The sequence below is a fragment of the Sebastes umbrosus genome, chromosome 7 (genome assembly GCF_015220745.1).
Source record: "Sebastes umbrosus isolate fSebUmb1 chromosome 7, fSebUmb1.pri, whole genome shotgun sequence".
NCBI lineage: Eukaryota > Metazoa > Chordata > Actinopteri > Perciformes > Sebastidae > Sebastes > Sebastes umbrosus.
The window spans coordinates 29,990,655-30,011,470 of record NC_051275.1 but is presented as its reverse complement, the minus strand read 5'-3'; the positions used below and the strand labels follow the sequence as shown (position 1 = coordinate 30,011,470).

The following is a 20,816-nucleotide window of genomic DNA, read 5'->3' as shown; positions in this document are numbered from 1 at the left end:
AGGAATGAGTCCTAAAACCCGGATATGAGTTTGCATTTTAGCACTTCCGGTTCCCTCGTCTGGAAGTCAATGGGTTTTTAGTTAGATGCCTGAAATAAGGTCTGTGGTTAACACAAGCTCAGTTTAACGCTCATGGCTGCCAGTGTACAACACGTTTAAACTTTTAGTTGAATCTGTGTCCAAGGCCTTCCGCGGTGGATTCAGACAAATAAGAGCTAAAAAAAAAGCAGGATGAATTTAACTGATAGCTGTGTGTAAGCTACAGAGTGTTTCAAATATACTTAAAAAACCTTAACCACATTTAATTAAGATCCCAGTGCAATACACGGCTGCAAAGATGTATCATAAGCCCTGTTTAGTAGCATAACCACAACTTACATTGAGGGATTTCTCTTGATCTAAAATGTTTCTCTTCTGCTCTGATCTCCAGCCGGCTGAAATAACACAACTTCTCTGTGCCTGCCCTCTCTCCACTAGTCCCTGCTGGTGTGTGTGTGTGTGTGTGTTTAATGAGAGTCAGACTCACAGAGGACTCTTCAGATGATCATTTGATTCAGTCTAGTTCCCCAGATTTTCACACTAAATCCACGGTCTTTGATCTTCCTCTAAGCGAAGCTTCATGCAGCCCCTCAGAGTAACTTGGATGAGTGTTTGCATGAGTGCACACACATACACACACACACACACACACACACACACACACACACGCAAACACACGCACACACACACACGCACACACACACACACACACTGATGTTTTCCTTTAACTGTGTACTCTACATATACCATATCATGTGGAACATTTACATTTGCTACAGAAACGCACACATGGCTGAAACTACAAATGCAAATCTTCTTTTTATTTTGTATTTTATGTCATACGTTTATATCACCCTCTCTGCTCCTCTGACCTCCTTTCCTTTTCACACACACACACACACACACACACACACTCCCAACTCTCTGGGCTGTTAGCAGCATTGGCCACTGAACTCTCCAGGACTCTAAGTAGAATCCATTAGAGTCTGATGAATAATTAAATGTGGTGTGGTAGATTAAGACCAATGTCTCTCCTCCTCACCATGTTCCTTTTACTTCAGATCACTCACATGCGCCGAGGGAGGGGAATAAGCATCATTTGAGAGGGGCCCTTTACGCCGCTGCTCTCTATCACGGGGGACCGCTGTGTGAGAGCAGCAGTCAGATGAACACAACGATAAACAAACTAGAAAGCTAAACCGAATGCTCCCTTGGATCTTGCCGTGTTTACCCTGGGATGGATAGCTAACATAAAAAACCTTCACTTTCTTTTTTTTTTTTTTTTTTTTACAGCTGTGGCTCGGTGGTTAGCAATAAACTCCTGGGTCTGATTCTCAGCACTTCTCCGTCCGTCCGTCTGTCAGGTGTCCAAGTGCCCATCAGTGTTTTGTCAAGTCATCCTCGACATCTTGTCACACTTCTATTCTCCAGAATTATGTTAACACAGGTACTGCCGTCATATGTGATCTTTCAAAACAAACTCCACCTTGAAGTAACATCTTTATGCATCACTAACTCACATCTATGACAGTGTCTAAGGGCGCTTTCACAAGCCAACATTTAGTCCACTTTAATCGAACTCAGGTGCGGTTTGTTGGAGCAGTTGTGAACGCAGTAATCATACTCTGGTGCGAACCCAAACAACCGCTTGTGAGAGGGGGTGGTGGTCTCAGACCGTTTCAGAGCAAACCAATTTGCAGGCTGCCTGTTTGGGCATTTGTTGAGATGGACACAGGTCAACGACAGGTTAACATGAGTGGGAGAGGACTGACCTGGACTTCTGCAGAAGTCTGATGTTTGCCTGACATCTGGGCCGAAGAGAACATACAGAATTTGCTACATAAAGTCCACAAAAATAGTGACGTTTATAAAGTCATTGGAGATAAACTGGAGAAGCGATTCGTGCACAAAGTAGATCAGTGCCGAGTCAAAGTAAAAACACTTAGACTCCTCAGCAAATGATTATTTTATGTAGTTAAACAACAGTGTCACTACGCCCTTTAATACACAATGTTTGGTGTGACCATAGTCCTGAAGTTTTTAGAAATATAAATATCACTCACTTAATCCACCCACCATATGATCCTGTGACAGTGTGGAAATGTGTTAACCCTGTGAGACCCGCAGGTTCGCCGGCTGAGCTCCGAGCGTCATCTCAAATTAATCTCCAGGTTCCCAGCTTTCAGATGATGTACACCACTTCTATGTGACATCTACTGCTGACCTGCTATCTCCCCCTAAATATCCCCTGTCCCCCCCTTAAAAAAGACAGAAATGGGTCTCTTGTGGCACATTTTGAGCACCTCTGCTTTAGATTGTTAAAAATGTCTGCCTCACTCCACTGTAGCTCCGCTGGTATAATACTGTATCTCAGTGTAATGTGATGTGATCTGACCTGACAGGATGGGATATTAATATGCCAGAGGATAAGAACGGGATAAATGAAATAAGAAAAGCAAATTAATCTGAATACATTTGTTTTCAAAGGAATTAAGAGAGAGTTTTTCTTACCTGAGCTGTGGCTGGGGTACAGGTCTTGAATCATGGACGGATGGTGGACCACCTGCATGTACTGAGGCGGGGCCACCATGTGATTGACGTGCGCCCCTGCTTCTGAACTGTGCAGTACGCTCACCTGGTTGGGAACAGATGAAGCAGAAGTGACGGTTATGGAAGGTAAAAGTCAGTTATTTTACATTCCTGTCCATTCAGCCTCCCACCTGTATACCTAAACTTGCCTTGACTCATCCACATGATATATTCTAGACTAGAATAAAGTTTAGAGAGAGAAGCCAGGAGAAATGGGAATGTAATGTAATGTATTTATGCCTTTTGGGGGACGGGGTCAGCTCAATACAGGAAATTAAATGTAAACTAGATTCATCGACACTCTCCAAGGTCCAAACTACATCTAGTGAAACAGCGAATGTATGAATAAGTCAAACTATGTTCAGACCAGGGACAGAAACAAACAGCGGTTAGCTGACACACTGAGCTGATTTTGGCACATCATCAAGTAAGAACAGTGTATAACAGGTGGAGTGTGTGTGGATGTTTCTGCCTGCAAGAGATTCACCGTAGAGCGGTTCAAGGAGGAGGTGAAGTGTTCAGTGTGTTTTCTTTTCATATGTTGAGCCAGGCTGCGTCGGTGTGTCTAACTGCTGTTGAAGGTGCACTATTTAAATGAAAGATTCACATTAACATGGTTGGAAATAATCATTTTATGTTCATATTCATTATGTGCATTTGTGCATATTTTACATACTGTAGAATTTGTCATGTTTCAGTTGCTATTTTCCAAAAGATGTTTTGCCACTAAGGGTGAAAACTGGAAATGCCTACTGCGGTTCATTTTTAAATTTGCTCTCAGAGTGAAAGTGTTGCCAGACACCTGAGCTGAGTCAGCTCAGCTCAGCTACTTTGCCAGTTCCAGCACTTTGGTCCAGTTGGTTGTAAGAAGCAGCATTGTCTCTAGTGACAACTTGCTATTACTATTTCTGACTCATCGTAAGCGATATTAATGTTTTTTGAAAATGGTTTCATTTTTTACAAATCTGTGCAATGTCATCTGTTATTTTAGAGCTGCTCGTCAGCCCTAAGGGCATTTACTTCCATTGTCACTACTGTTCGTTTAGGAGTCCTTGAAAGATGTGTCTTAATGCGCGAGAGGGTGACTTGGATCTGGCATCTTTATTTCCACCTATGTTTTGTCAGTCCAGTCCAACCAAATTGGACGGAAACTGGTGATACAGACGTGCCATGGGAATTTCAAAATAAAGGTGTATCTTAAAGATGACGATACGTATCAATGTTTTCACTTTGCATCATTGATATCTGAATCCAGATCGATGTATCGTTACACCCCTACAGGTAACTGTCATATATTACAAAGAACAGCAGTGAATCCTCACATTTGTGCAGCAGGAACCAGTGAGTGTTTGCTGTTTTTACTTGTATAAAGACTGAAGTGATTCATCTACATCATATCCCACATCAGACAAGCTCTACTGTAGTGCTCACTGACCTCCAGGTTGAACTCATTGCTGGTGTAGCGTCCGTTGAGCTCCGAGCAGGTGAGGCGAAACCTTCTCTCTGTTAGTTGTTCGGGCCGCCAGTTATAGTAACGCACCTGTCGGATCACCTGTTCATAGTTGGACATGGAGTCCACACCTGAGGAGAGAGGCAGCAGGTGGTTGTTAGAGTTGTCAAGAAAGATAAGGAGGAAGATAGAAATAACTTTTAGACAGGGTTGAAGTGAATCTATGTACATGTCAATGATAGAGTTGTTGTTGACCTTGAAGTGTTATCTTGCTAACCAAGAAGACACGACATGTAGCTTTGGTGTGGTAACCATAGTAACCTACCATATATGGACATGCCAGAGGTGGAATTGGTGGCGTCCAGGTGTTTTCCGAGCAGAGCGCTGCGCTGCAGTTCGAGGGACTCCTGGTCCGGCCTCAGCTCCTCCCCCAACACCAGGATGTCACAGTAGTCCAAGTTATGAATGATCTCCTCCAGCACCCCGGGGCGATGTGCTACACACACACACACACACACACACACACACACACACACATCAGAGAATATCAGCATCAGTTTGGCCTCACCTCATGTCGTTATTCCAGGCTTTTCCAACACGAGGAACTGCTGGCAAAGAAACTTGGATTTGGGGTCATTTTCTATTTTTGGTTTAGAACATGTTCTCACTGCTAATGAACTGTGCTGCAGTTTTCTTGGAAGCCAATTTTTATGCACCTCAGTGCGGTTACTTAAATTCTCATCTCATGTGAAATGGACCAAACTAAAGCCCTATTCACACGGGATTAGTATTACCTGGGTACCTCTAGTAATTTGTAATAATTGCAGATGTTGTCTGTGATCTTAATTCCTTTGAATCTACCATAATTTGTCAAGTAACAATTACACAGCAAATATATACCATATTTCACTAAACACAGAGGTCATGTGAAAATATTAGTCCCGTGCGAACCGGCATTTCTGTGATTTGGGGTCGTTTTTAAAAAAAATTTGCAAGGTTTTTTGTTTTCTCCACACCTTTTTTTGCCTCTTTCCTGATCAGTCTGCGTTATCAATTATAAATTAAAGTTTTGACGTCATTTTGGGTGCAAATTCAGGAAGCTCATCTCACTACACAGCATGGAGATTCATTAACACAGGCACTGGAGCAAGAGGTCTTATATAAACATAAATAGGCCTATATAACATAATAATATTTATAATATTAAATATAAATACCATATAATATAATCATTTTAATATAAAGAGATGACATAATATCCGGGGGATAATGCCAGTAAATTCAAGTAGAATACAGACTTTGCTTATCCCGTGCAAATGCGCCACAGGAAATACAGATGCTATACCAGCCAATAGGGCTTAATACACTAAATAATTATAATATAACAATAATTTTATGTATAGAGCACTTTTCATACAAGAAATGTAACTCAAAGTGCTTTACAAAGCAAAATGCAACACATTCAAACAAGGGCAGATAGACCATAAAATTAGACAATAAAAAGGACAGCAGATGCTAAAATATAAAAAAGGGAAAGAGAAATTAAAAACAGAGACCATTAAGAATAATAAAAACGTATAAAATAAAAATAAGTAAATCAGGCTACCCTTGACTGTCACTTGTCTGTTCCCATGCCCAAACATTTCAGGGAGAAAACCCTGAACACTTTGAAGAGCCATAATTCAAACAGTCCAGGACAAAACACACCTGCACCTTTACGCCCAGACTCCAATTACTCGCCAGTTCTCTGAACACAGACAGCGCCGTCAGCTGCTGTGGTAACAAGTCCCCTCAGACAGCTCCCATCACAGCAGTGCTGGGTGGCTGCTGGGGCTCTTGGACAGTCTGCTAAGCACTAGTCTCCACCTCTCACTGCTAGCCAGCCTTCTCCCTCACTGTACGCTCCCTGGGGAGAGAACCGGCTCTGCCCATTTAACAGCTTCCCAATGGAGGAAGACAGATATGTGGTGTGTGTGCGTCTGGACGGGGGTCTCTGGGGTGAGCCAGAGATGAGGTGGAGAAACGGGGGAAGAGTGAGCAAAACAAGAAGAAAGAAAGTTCCGGAAGAGAAGATACTGTTTGTGTATGGAGGCATTGGTGCTCTTTGGTTTGGTGTTGTTGCTTTCAGTGAAAAGGGGGCTTGGAGAGAAAGTGGAGCATTTAGCAGCTAAAGAGCCAGATATTACCTTCAGGAGTTGTTGGAAAACAAAGCAGAGCAGAAAAAGTAGTGAATAATGGACTTGCATTTGTTCGGTGGCTGGAAACACAACTTTAAATGAATGGTAACGAATGCTCTGTCTGCTGGATGTAGCCGATAAGTGAGCAAATGCTTGCTAGAACGTTGGCGAAAAACACCTTTTAAGGCAATTATAGGGTAGAGTGTGTTTTCGTTTTATTGCAGTAAAGTCACTGAAATGTTAGGAAGGAAAACAGCAAGATAAAAAGGAAGTGGCCGCTGTTCGGCAAAAGCCACATAGTCTCACTTTGAAATACTTGTGATCAATGTGATTTATTCCTCACATTTGCAGACCACAGGCTGTTACCATGCGGTGAAATGGCAGAGCTGAGAGATGTTACTACTATGTACTTTTTCCAATCAATTTATGGATTGTTTTATTGTTTCCAAACCATTTGTGGTTGTAGTTGAGGCTTGTCACAGTTATTTCCTCAATCTAGCGTGTGCTTTGGTGTTAGATTCTGCTTTGATATGAAAAGTACAAGTACACAAGCTAGTACACTGTAATAGTACAGCCTGAGTGCAGGACTGTCCCAGGAACAGTTTGTGTGCAGCCTGATCTTAGAGCTACAGTGTGGGTGGATGAAAAGAAAAAATCGAGCTGGGCTCCCTAGAAAGAATTACTAAGAAAAAAAAAGAGATGCAGAGAGACTCGGAAAGCCACTTGAAATGGAAGCTTGAAGAAAACACTTGAAAGCAGAAGAAGAGGAGAGAGAGAGAGAGGAAAGAAAATGACCATTAAAGCAAATGGGTCAAAATGTTGAGCATTAAAGATGAGTTGAGAAGAGAATTGATGACCTTGACTTTGAGTAAAGGCATCAGAATGAGCCTTGAAAAGATACGGCAGCATGACACGGAGAGAGGAACGAGGCAGTGCTGAGCAGGCTCAATAAAAAGACAAATGAATGACAGAGAGAGACAAAGCATGGAGGAGGGCGAGGGGCTGATTAACAGGGCCCAAAAGAAACTTACTGCATGCCCCGCAAAAGAAATATGGGATTTATCTGGAATCCTTTAAACCCCGAGAGAACACAAAATCTGCTCATTATGGAACTTCATCGCGCCTCCCTCCCCCACACACACTCTCTCTCTCCTCATCTCTCTTTCTTTCCATTTCTGTGTCTTTCTCTGGCTTCCAGCTAATCTCTTCCCCCCAGCTGCAGTCTCTATTTCACCAGCAGAAAGAGCTCCACCGACTCCTGAAAGCAATGCCACTTTCTGCTCTTCTTCCTTCGCCGCATTACACACAATGGAGGGCTAAAACCTCCCTCTCGCTCTGCTTATCTGCTCTTAATTGGCTGCGAGCGGTCGGGGGCCCGGGGCCGAGCTGGGCCGTTCCCGCCTCGGTGGTCAGATCGTTGGACGAGACTTGAGCCGTCGGGATTTAAATGTCATACTCATTTGGCGCCGGTCAAGGCGGCGCGACCCTGAGCCGAGAATCAGTCTTGTGGTAGGTGCAGGTCTTACTCAGCAGGAGGGGGTCTGCAGTCACACAGGGACAGATAGCAGAGTGGAGAGACTCGGCAGCAGGAAATTGACTCAACATATTGGCGAAGCCAGCAGAGCTGCATGGAACAGAAGGCTCCAGCTTACACTGTAGATTACTGCTGGTGAGAGGGGGCACGTTTCCTCAATGGGGTGTTACAATAAAGCTGCAAACCAGTGGTACATTTACTCAAGTACTGTACTCAAGATCAATTTTGATGCTATTTTTTACTACATTTTAGTATTAAAAAAATGAAATGATTCATTGTTGAATATTAAACTACCCAACTGTATATAAAGTAGACAAACTAAATTATTAAAACACTTGTTTATGCATTTATTATAATAATGTTTAATAATGTAATGGAGCCATTCTGCTGCATTTTGCTAAACTTACTTTTATACTTTTAAAGACACAGTGGAATAAAAACATTTTTTCTAAATTTTAATCCAGTGACCTTGTATCAATTGATCATCTATCTCTGCCGAACATTAAAATTTATTTTTCAATCTATTACGCAACCAAATGAATAGATTCCACGTCTCCTTCATCCCAAGTGCTATTATTATGCTCAACTGCACATAGCAGTGGTTCCCAACCTTTATAAGATCTTGTCCCAGGGTTCCCCATCTGATAGGATTTTTTGCTTTTAGATGTTTTATCACAGAAAGTGTATTAAACCCATGACCAAAATAGTCATAGATTCTGTCATTGTGATACTTTCTTGTGGGAATTATAGTGAAAATAAATTGTTCCCTTTTTTGCTGGGAACCCCCTGGAACCCCCTCAAGGACCCCTGGATCCCACTTTGGAAACCACTGGCATAAAGCGCTCTGGCTGCACTTTTTTGCACTTCCCTTGCACATTTGCATTTATGTATATGTGTACTTCGTACAAATTTCCATTTCCCCGCTCTAGCTCTGTGTTTTAGTGTGTTGATGTCTCATTGGTGTTGTCTTTTGTATTCTGTTTGTATGGGGAAACCTGGCTGCAAAACTAATTTCCCCTAGTGGGACAATAAAGATAACCTAATCTAACCTGGATGTAATATACTGTGAGAACTGGATAGCGGAGTCCAGTCACTTGATTGAAAACTACTCACAAGAGATTATGTTTGCACATGGAGGTGTCCTGTCAACAGTTTTACAGAGATCTCCTTTATAATAGTAGTCTAACAGGGGGATGTTTTTTGGGGCCACAGTGGATTTTTTTAGTTTAGGCCACTGCGGCAATTTGACAGCAACGCGAATGGAAAGAGATTTGGGTCAACTACCTAACCTTGGCCATCACACAAAAGCACACCTGATGAGTGTTATCATGGGTTAGAGGTGTGTATTTAGATCTCAGCAATGTGGTTGAGGTCTCAATCATTGACTGATATAACAAACCAGGTGAGGAAGGTGTGGGTGGAGGCCAACTGTACTCTACAGCTTCATATTGTGCCGCCGTATTTGCTAAACAACGCCCAGGTTTGAGCGAGCCAATCAAATCTGGAGGACTTGATTCAACCCTTCTTGTACTGTACCAGCCCATATTCTATTTGATATATTATTTGGAAATACATCACATTACAGAAGATAAAGACGCTCTAACTTTTACTTTAAGATCTTATTGTATTGTATTGTGTGTATTGATACTTTTACTCAAGTAAAGATCTGAATACTTTCATGCTCGTGAATCGCAATGACTCACTAGTAACTCCTTTCTTGGAGTTTTGATAACCTTTATTTCCACCAAGCAACAGGATTTGGAAGTGTGAGAACACAACTTTTGTTTTCTAGAGTTCACAGTTGCGTGCAGATGAAAGAAACACCCGCTGCTGTTGATTCGCAGTCTCATGAGGCGTTATGCAATGTTCAGCTTTCTCTGAAGGTTTGTTTTGATAGTGAGACAGGTGGCACTGCATCGGCTACGGGACTTCATGAATGAGTGAACACATTATCAATATAGAAAAACTGCTGAAATATTTAGCCAAGACAGATTTCTACCTGCAGGGAGATACCTATCTCCCACTTTGTGAGGTACACTCAGACTTTTGGAGTATGAGCTTGAAAGTACCCTGTAAAAGTACACATGCAATAAGGAACTGATCCCTCCCTGAAATTAAGGTGGCTCAGAAGTTACCACTATGGGTGATAGTCCGTACCTGTGCTATGTGCGGTGGCGTCCGCCCTGGTGACTGTGCTGCTGATGTGGAGGTCCTGGAACAGATCTGTGCCTCCTGGCGCTCTGATGTCGGAGGCCGGCCGATTCAGTCTCTCCACTCCAGTGATGGTTATCCTGGGCTCACTGGGCTGCAGCACCATCACCACCGCGTCGATGTCTGGGATGGTGATACAAGTGTCTTCACCAAAACACCTGGAGAAGAGAAGAAAGGCAGGAGAGTGAGAGCTGGATGACAGACTGAGACGGGAAAAACAAGCTGGCACTGCTGGAAATGATGAACTATTCCTTTAATCTTTATGTTTTACGACCGGCAAAGGCTTACCGGAAAGGACGTGTTGTAATCTGTTAATAGAAACACTAATCTCCTGATGTTGTTTTAGAAGTACTGTAAACTATTTTACTTTTACTTCTTCCCTAAGAAAACCAATTAATGGTTAAAGGTGCAATGTGTAAGATCTGGCCACATGCTCCAAACAAATGGCAGTCAGCCTTTCACCTTTAAGCTGGGTCCATACAATCTAAATTTACAGTCATCACTTATATAAAAAAAGCGAACTTCTAACTAACAGCAGTGCAAGAATACGCAAAATTCGGCCATGCTGAAACTCTGACAGACGGTAAAAATAACACTGCTATCTTAGAATCTTCACGTGTGGCGTTAGCCTATAGTTCAGGGCAGCCTTCTTTGTTCTTACTATGCCACTAACTGTCCGTGGACATTTCAATAGTTTGTTAATTGGATTAAAACCAAAGTGGCAGAAACAAGAACATGACTCGTATTTTTGTTTCGTCCTCCGCCACGGAGCTTTAATACAAATTCAGCCAATGCAAACCCCAGCGCCGGAGGTCTGATCTCGGGGGGACTGCTCAACTCCCCGCTGGATCAGCAAACTTTCTGTTGCAGCCGTCAGAGAGGTTAGACCCAGAGCTGCGGCACTGGGGTTTGCGCTGGCTGAATGCTAATTGCTACAGCTATCCGCTAACTAGAGGCCTGTCTCCCGGAGCAGCCCTCTTCCCAGCAAAGTCTCCTGGTGGCGGCGAGGACGAAACAAATCGTCTTCTCATTTCTGCCACTTTGGATGTAAATAAAAAAACAAACTACATTGACCCTCTACCTTCAACGTGACAGGCCCTCAGGCCAGCTCTACTTCTTCTTTCTGTCATGAGGGCAGACTGGACGCTACAGTGACTCACTATCGCCTTTCGAGAAGCAAGTGGTATTACCAGACAGGATGGGCCGGGGCTAGCTGGTTATCCTCATTTAAGTAGATATCTCTGCAACACAATACATGACGTCTTTGCACTGTGACCTCTTCACATTCTGTTGATAATGTTTGTTCATTTTTTTAATGTTTTAAACAACACCATGCGCCTTTAATAGCCTGCTGTCTCATTTCTAATATGCTAATCAGCAGCTGTATCCTCTTCTTAAGAACCCAAATAAAGTTTATTTCAGTGGTAATTACACTGAGATGATAAAATCCTTTTTCATCGGTGACTAATATTACTGAAACCTTTCACAATACCATGACATTGACCACAATCTTCTAAGTAGGCCGTCTCCCACGGATAAGTTGCCCTTCGTGAGTGTATAACAGCGTCGCCAAGTGCATTTCTTTATTTTCATCCTGATTTCACTCAACATGGCTGCACCCTGTTCAGCAAAGAGAAGGTCTTACATAAGGACCATCCAGTTTATACACAGCACCACGGGGTGACAGAGGGCACAGAGGAGCACTTGGGGAAGATCAAATAAAATAGCTCTGTCTCTAAGTAACAAGTATTCAGCATGAGGATGTGAAACAGTTGAACATTAGAGCAGCTAATACAGCGTATCAACACTAACAGGAATTCTTAGCTGCACTAAAAGCTGATAAAACCAGACCGCGGCGCTCTGTCGATGCTCAGGCAGCAGACAGACCTGCAGCAGTGAGCCTGCTGTGTTTTCATACGTGCACGCCTGCTTCCCTGCCTGCCTGTCAGCGTGTGCTAGCATGTGTTTAAATGCACAGCATCCACCGGCAAACTTTAATAGACGGACACGTATCGTCTCTCTGTAGGACCTGAGCTAGCCGGCTGTGAGCTCACAACACAGCCACACAGGGGAGAGCAGACACACACAGATTGGCCATAAATGAGTACAGACATCTGACTCAAAACCATTCTGATGCACTGGTTGATGCACACATACAAACAGCGTAAAGACTGCAGATTACACATCAATCAAATGGAAAACAAGAGACACTAAAATGAGAAAAGGACAGAGGGGGAGAGAGAGAGGAGAGGAGGGGAAGGGGGGAGTATTGAGGGTGGTGATGGTGTAAGCCGTGAAAGCTGAACAAACAACCCGATTTTTGTTTTTACATTTCACCGAAGGCCTTTCAAGCACACAAACATCTGTCAGTGGGAGGGACATCAATGCTTTCTCTCCCTTCTGTAACCAGCTACAGCGAGAAATCATAACAAGCTTATTCCCTGCATTGGAAACCTGGGCTATAAGATTCCAGCTTTTACGCATCCTATATTTTCTCATGTACATTCTGATGTAAACTATGCAGCAATGCATAAATCCATATGATGAATTCCCGTATGTGTTCTCATCTCTAGCTGGGTAGGTTTTACATGCATTTCTATGAATAGAATTAGAAAAACTGAAAGGAAACAGCAGTAAAAAGGCGTCGGTTTGGTCTGAACGTCAAAGCAAACATATTTAAAAAGTGGCTTTGGATACTGGATGTGTATGAGAAGTTTCTGTAAAATATTTGCTTAGTCTGACTTATTATATCGCTTTCATCCAGGTACAAAATTACCTTTGGGGTTGTACGAGTCAGGGGCATTTTTAAACCAACACATTCTCACTATCAACTTGTCAAATACCGACACTTGGTGCATGGCCCTACGCTTCAAACTATATGACGCTCTAGGTACTGTACCCCTCTAGCATCAGTTTTGGAAGTGTAAGGGACGGCGTGTGAGTTTCCGCTCGTTACATGTATAGTGTTTTTTTTTCAAAATAAACTTCTGTGTTCACCAGAAACATACTGTTTTGGCTTGTTACATGCACACAGTCGCTTTTCAAAATAAACTTCCTTCCAACGCAGGTTTACTTAGTTTTTAGGTTTACTTACACAACAAAACTACTTGGTTAGGTTTAGGGTTAGATTATGGTTTGGGTTAAAATAAGTGATAGTTATGAAAGGGGGAGAGAGAGGGGATGACATGCAGCAAAGTGCCATTGTTCGGATTCGAACCCCTGGTCAGGTGCAGTATGGACTCAGCCTTTGACAACCGGACCTTTCTTACGTAATAAACATACTTGGGGCGTCCCGGTAGCTCACCTGGAAGTTTGTTTGTCACGTAAAAAATGTCTGGTTGCTACATAACTAGCGTACGTAAGTTAATAGATAATAGACACTCAATGGTGTACTCTATAGAGAGCAGAAAAACTTCACTTTGTATCATCACTTATAACTGTAGAGTCACAGAAATTTAATTTTCACCTCTTTAAAATATGACACATTGTGGTGTTGTTAGCAGAAACCTTTCATTCAATTGAAGGACTTTTCTAGGGTACTGAACTGAGGGCATGTAGAGCATAAGTTTGACACTCAGAATTCACATTTAAATACTGTGAAATGCTAGACGGTAAATATATTGAGCTATAGGAAGTGATTTCGGACGCAGTCTAACTGAAACCGCTGGCTGCCACTTATTTTGTGACGCTGTGGTTCATTTGGTTCAAAGTGAAAGTCTGACACCGACAACACCTCAATCATAGAGAGATATGAATTACCAGGTTTCATATCCTGAATATGATTAAAACCAGGATAAGACAAGGACACTGATCACACAGATTGTGTGCTGCTGATCACATGACTGAACAGAAGTTGGGTAAAGTTGAAATGTCATTAAATTATTATAGTTATTATAAATATTACAGCGAAAGGATCAATCCCCTCAAGGGCACCAAAATGACTCAGGTGCTACCATCAGCCGATGTATTTCAAAATGACTTGTCTGATGGAAAAAAAAGTAAATTCACATTTAGTTTTTTGAAATACTAAAAGAAAAGAATTCCCTGAAACTTTGCCTGACAGCTGGTTGGAAACTTAACTATTGTCTCTAATCCTCCGCAGTCAGTTGTCTGAGGCCACATTTTTGAGACAAAAACAGGTTTCGGGGCATCGTGTAATCTCTCCTTATCTTTCCTGCGGCCACAGCCGGCGGTGTGTGTCTGTTCGCGGCTCGGGCACTAAGCCATTGTTGTGAGCAGTGGGAGATACAAACTCAGTGATGCAGGGAGACGGATGCTGCGTGGGCCTGCCGAGCTGAAAAAAAACAAAAAAAAACCTGGAGCCAGTCCAACTTAATTATAAAGAAATATGACAAGGGAGCCTAAAAGGGCTGCTGCAAAGATTAGCGCCGGTTACTTTTATTTTCTCGATGCCTGCAGTAATTGCAGTTATTAGTCGTCAGCACGAAACAAATTTAATCACATTTGGAGGAATTAATTAACATCTCTGTTTATTTGCGAGGAGCGATACTGTCCAGGGAAGTCGGGGGGTTTTAACACTTGCTGACGTGTTGTGGTGGGAGGCCATGAGTCAGGCTCTCGGCGAAACTAACTCAGATGAAGAGAATCTTTTCAGCCCGTGTGTGTTCTAGATGAAGTACTAAAAACAACAAATTGGAAGTTAAATCACCCGTGTTATCAACGAGACTCTACACACGGATTTCCTGCTGTAAACACAAGTTGCACACTGGTCACAGACACACTCTCTATTGCTACACGGCCACGACAACATGAAGTCCATTCAGTTGGCCTGTTTGCAGTAAAAGGCGAATGAATGCCACGATAATGCACAAGGTATTTAGCGTGCAATAAGAGCATTTGGCATGTCATTTGTATGCCATGTAGTCTGTACTGACTGCAATGTAAAAGCATCCACGTAAATATGCTTTCTTCAGAGCTACTGACGTAGAATAAAAAGCGAGAAAGGCCGCTTATAGCGGGCGGGTGGGGAGGTGGACGGGTCCAACAAACACGCCTTTTAACCAGGAGACCGGTGTTTTGTTTTGTAAGTTATGTTAGTGGCGTTTGTAACATGTTTTTTAGTGAGGTTTGTCACGTGTTTTTCGTACTCATGTTACGTTGTTTCCGTATGTATTTTGCTTACAGTAGTTTACGTACTTGTTTTAAGCTCAACCATGATGTTTGTCCTAAACCTAACAACAGACGTTACTATAGTTTTGTTGCATGGTGTACAAATGAAACACAAATAGCCTAAAATGCGTCCTCATGACACAGAATGTCTTTGTAATGTTGCACTATTCATACTGTTGGCCTTCCAGTGAGACAGGGTTGATTCAGCAGTCTGAACTTTCAACATTTGCAGCAACAACAAAGTCCTTTATGTTTTTTATGTGCTCAATGGGGGTGAAACTAATAGATCTCATTTATTTTTTCCTGAGCAAAGCTGTGTAGTATAAATATAATATAGAAAATAATAAAACAAATCCTAAAATGTGTATTGTTGCACCTCCAGCGTACAAACAATAATCTGAAGTGTACACTTGCATGTAATGGGTAGGATACAAATCCCTAAGGGGTCTGCTATTCTCTCAGACATGACTGAAAATATTTACCCTGTTAATCACACATTTTACCTCCAAGTTATGATTCATCTCTTTCATCTAGTGCTGGAGCACAGAGAGGCAGAAATATCATAAATACAAACCCTCGTGAATGCTTCTCATAAAATCTAATCATTTTCTAATCATGCAGATTTACTGTCTCTGCACCTGTGATAATATGCAGTGATTGCATTTCCTCTCAGTAGCAGCAAAGTTGCTTTTGTAAGTTTATATCTATATACTGTACATGTGCAGTATGTCATGTGTCAGATTTCTATTATCTTTTCCTTTAGTCTGAGTCTATAATTATACTAAGCCTGGTCTATTTATACCATAGATTTTCTTAAAATGGAGTAAGTAGCCTACCTTTTAGAAAAAGGTGCAACCTCTGGACCATTGGTGAGTCAAAATACACCTACTATCCTGATTTATTTATTTATTTATTTACCAGGGACAGTAAACATTTCAGTTTCTAACACCAAAGTTAATGTGCCAGAGTTAGCTAGAGAGCTCATTTTCATCTGTAGTCCCTCGGCAGGTTGTTACAAATTAGAAATATTATCAATACAATGCTTCAGCAAGCACTACAGGGCAACACAGTATACAGCACAATACAACAAAATAAGATACAATACAATAAAATACATGAATGCTATTGCATTTGTATAGCTCACAGCATTTTCATGTATATGTGAAAGCCTCTCCTGGACTAGGGGCTGGGGACGCCTCTCAGAAATTGAAACTCCACATCAATTCAAAAGAATATAGAGCATATATGGTATTTCACACTCTGTATCTGCGGGTGTATATCTATTCTGTAAGCACAATCTCTAAACCACTCTCCATGAGGGAAGTTTGTCCCAAAGAAGAAATTTAACAGGGCAGTCCACGAGGGTTGTTGTTAAGATTAGCGCTGTTTCCTTAATTATTTTCTCGCCGCCTGCAGTAATTGCCGTTGCTAGACGTCAGCAAGAAACAAGTTTAATTGCCTCGGCAGGAAATATTTAACATCACTGGGTATTAGTGAGGAGCGATACTGTCTGTAGCAGCGAGGGGAGTTTATTCGGTGTTATGGCAGGAGGCCATGTTTCAGGCTCTCAGCGTAACTAACTTAGTTGAGGAGGATTTTTTTCCACTGGTGTCTCCTCTGGATGTTCGAGTATAAAAATAAACTGGAAGCTAAAGTACACCTCAATGAGCCTCTACACATGTTTTTGAATGGATGCCCTCTCACACATTTTGCCACACATATCCGCAAGTTGTGATTCACGCTGTTATGCACGCTCGGGCATGCACACAGCTATGGCAGCTAGCAGACAAGTCAGCAGTCTGCGATAGAAAAACTTAATTTAAACAACATTTAGCAATGACGCAAGCTTAGCCGTCATTAGCATAATGTATTCCTTGATAATCGGTGCGCCGCTAGCTGAGATGACTCTGCGTCATCACCAGCAGCCTGAGCAGCGCACACACACCAACATGCATGCACACACACACACACACACACACACTCGCTCACTTCTGCTGTGTTAGTTGGAAGTTCTCGGGCCCACGGCCGTGCATCGAACCCAACAGGAGGGCGGGGAGCTAAATCCCAGGGCTGCACTGCGGGGGTCTACATATATTTAAAACAATCATGAATTTTAATGGTTACCCGCCGAAGGAGGCTGTTTTACCCGCCAGCTCCTCTCTCTCTCTCTCTCTCTCTCTCTCTCTACCTCACACACCCTCTCTCTCTTTTTGCATCTCTCTTTCTCTCATTCCACTAGCAAAATCCAGGCAGAATTATTAATACATGACATGAAAATGTAAAAACTGGCCCCGGTGGCGACAGCGTACAGAAAATGGTGTATTAAAAAGGAAAAGGAAAGTGACAGCAGAGGAAAGGAGAAACAGCGAGCGCGAGAGGTTGGGATCAATGCAATGCAATGAGGAGGGAATTACGTATCAGTCACACTGTGATATCTACTGTGTTGTCTTAACAGATGTATCGAGGTGGGTTAACGCTCCTCATACCTGGGAGAGGTATAACAGAGAAACCGGGACAATATGAGAGGACTAAAGGAAACAAATGTGGGAAAAGAAAAGAGAAAAAGAGGAAGGAAGAAGAAAAGAAGAGTCGGTACGTACTGGACGGCGGTGGAGATGTGCAGACGTCGGATGCCTGGTGTGGGAAACTGACGAGAGTTTATGTAGGAAACTTTCCTCACAGCAGCGTTCATGTTTTCCAAGTCCTCTCCCTCCATTACCAAGATAGACTGGGCCGGATTAAAGTGGAACTACGGAAAGAGGAAACAGAGATGTTAGATGGATAGAGAGCTGAGCCATTTATAGCTGCACTCAGTCACTTCCAATTGAGATGCTGTTGATTTGTCTAGCGTCTGGTATATAGACAGAATATCAGTGGATATAAGAACTGAAAGAAACACAAACTGACTCTCAGACAGGAGAGGACATAGACAGATTAACCTGCAGCCTTAAAGTCTAATACATCTATCACAAAAACACCCACATTCAACTTCAACAAGAGGTACAGACATCAGATTTTACTTCATTTGGCTATGTAATTGCAATGGTTAGAACAAGGGTGTCAAACATATATATACTGTATATATATATATATAACCTTTACTTGACTAGGAAGTCACATTGAGATTAAAACCAGACACTGGATGATTTTGCAAAGTGTGAAAATTGCAGAAAAGTCATTAATTCACATTTTACGATATTATAAATCCTGCATGCTTATGACACATCACTGTCAAGCGTAGGCTACTGTTCATGCAGGAGTCGCCGGTGGAAAATGACAAAAAGGAGATATTGGACAGTGTTGAGTTTGGAGAAATGGACAAGTTCCTATTTCTTCACAGAGGTAAATGGGAAGCCAGCGTGCTTGGTGTGTTCACAGCACCTTGCACTGTTCAAGGAATATAATATTTGGCGCCAATCTCAGACTCATCATGGTGAAAAATACAAGAACTTGCCAAGACAACTGAGAACAGAGAAGATAAATGAATTGTTGGCAGGTTTGAGGAAACAGCAGTCTGTATCTAGTTGTAGCTGAGAGATCAGCGAGATATTTCAGGCTGTTCATCATCCATTTGGTAAATGCATTGTTCATTTATTGTGAACATTTTCAGAATTTACTTGTTCTTCTTTACACTAAAAGAAAGGGACAAATTTGAAGAAGTTGTTTGGTTATTATGAAATGGTTTGACTGGTCCGGCCAACTTGAGATCAAATTGGGCTGCATGAACTAAAATAAGTTTGGCACCACTGGGTTAGAAGGTCTAGGGTACACAGTAATATCAACCTGAGCTTGCTGAGACTTGAAACTTGCTTAAAATCAGGTAATCCATCAAAGTGAACATCATGTTTCGACTGCATTACCAGGCAACAGCAATGTCACTTTGACTAAAAACAACAGATCTGATGTTCGCTGTGATGGATCACCTATTTTAAGGTAGTCTCAGGCATATGCAATTCGATTTTCATACTGTACAGAAATCAATGGAAAGCAGTGGCTTCATGGACAACAGGAAGGGAAATAGTAGTATAATATAATAGGAATTAGGGATGTAAATAATTAACCGTTTAACCGACATTAAGAATTTTAACCAATTAATGCTATCAGTTAAACGGTTAAAAGAAATGTTAAAAAATAGCTAAAAAGCTGAGCAAAACTCAGAGGAGCAGCTCGTCACTTAAAGGAGAATAGCTGGTCCACCTTAAGTGAGTCTGAGCCGCTATTGCAGGATACAGGAAGTTGGCTTGGAGGAGTTGTAACATTTATTCACCTACAAATAAAATGTTCACACACTGCACTGCTACGTTCACAGCTATAACACCACCGACAACCCCACACTCACCGCCAACACACACACACACACGATCTGTCACACACTCGCTAACGCTGACAGACCGTATGTGTGTGACAACGGCGAGCACGAAGCCACCAGCAACGCTACAGCTGCGAACGTAGCACAAACACACACATGGTTTGTCGGACACTCGCTAACGTTACGCCGGGCAGAAACACAGCTGACAACCTTGAAGCTACACTAAATGACGCGGTGGAGACTTACTGGGACAATACCCGCAGCATCGTGGCTGCTACAGTAATGCTCTCGGACGGGTGAACCGGGGACTCAGTTGTCTGTTTTGCGCATACGCTGCAGCTGGAGTTAAAAGATAGATTTAACCTGTTTGTGCATCGGCTTTTAGTTGCAGCTGGGCGGGTTGTTAGGCACTAAAAATAGCACCGCTGCATGCGACGCACTAATGTTGTCAGTCAACGGTAAATAATCGGTTAACGAGGGTCGGTTATTCAAAAATTAGCACCCCTAATAGGAGTATGTGTGTACTTTGTTGTAAATGTTCTAAAACATGAAGAAAAGAGGCTAGAAAATACTCGGCAGACTCTCCTCACAAGTATGGTTGACAGAGGTGTGTGCTCTCCTGCAGGGTTTGATGGTAGGGATTTGAGGCTCTTCCTTCTTTAAAGAGGGTTTAGTGGTCTCCTGCTAGAACTGCACTGAGTGTCTCTCATTTCCTAAAACTGTCTCTCAGCAGCAGGGTGACAGTACTTCAGCACTCCATGGGGCTCTCCATGCGCTCCCTCTCCCCTGTCATTTTCCCCTTCACACCTTCCCTTCTCTACGCCGTCTCCTCTCATCTTCTGTTCTCTGTCACTATCCTTGCTGTCTATCTGCTTCAACCTCCCTCCGTCTTTCCTTCCCTGTTATTCTCCTCTGATTGTGCTGTGCCAGCCCTGCACCTGCTTGGCTAAATGCTGTCCTTAAGCCTCCCGTGGACTTATGGGAGCCAGACGAGTGTGCTGCTAAGAAGAAAATGAAATCGTTCTCAAAAGATAAACTACGCCAGCTCTAGAGAGGCCCTCTTCTCTCCTCGTCCCACCTTGTCTTCTCAATAGGCTGGCAAGGACCACTGCATAGGGAGCTCTATGGAAAGAGCAGCAGGAGGGACGAAGGGAGAGAGAAGAAGAGTGAATTGAAGAAGATAGAAAAAGACTTAAAGGAGATGAGGATGGGTGGGCAGGGGGCCGACTTTGAGTCTACACAAAGCCCTATCCATCTTGTTTGCCCTCTATCTTCCACAGTGCAGGGAGATGGATTAGCTGAGCTGGTGAAAGTGTTGGGGGGTTGAGGGGTGTCTGAGGGGTTTCAAGGAAGCTGGTGATTTAGTTGTGGTGATTT

General features: G+C 42.6%; 1 protein-coding gene across 2 annotated transcripts in view; it reads right to left on the bottom strand.

Annotated features, from left to right (window-relative positions):
* Positions 1-20,816, bottom strand: part of LOC119491328 (calsyntenin-2-like) — a 262,721-nt gene that overhangs the window by 3,064 nt on the left and 238,841 nt on the right. For both annotated transcript variants that reach the window (XM_037775219.1, XM_037775220.1), the window contains exons 11-15: positions 17,731-17,879; positions 9,947-10,158; positions 4,404-4,574; positions 4,064-4,209; positions 2,551-2,674 (exon numbers count right to left, since the gene is read on the bottom strand). In XM_037775219.1, coding sequence (XP_037631147.1) covers positions 2,551-2,674; positions 4,064-4,209; positions 4,404-4,574; positions 9,947-10,158; positions 17,731-17,879 — 802 coding nt within the window. The remainder of the gene's footprint in view (positions 1-2,550; positions 2,675-4,063; positions 4,210-4,403; positions 4,575-9,946; positions 10,159-17,730; positions 17,880-20,816) is intronic.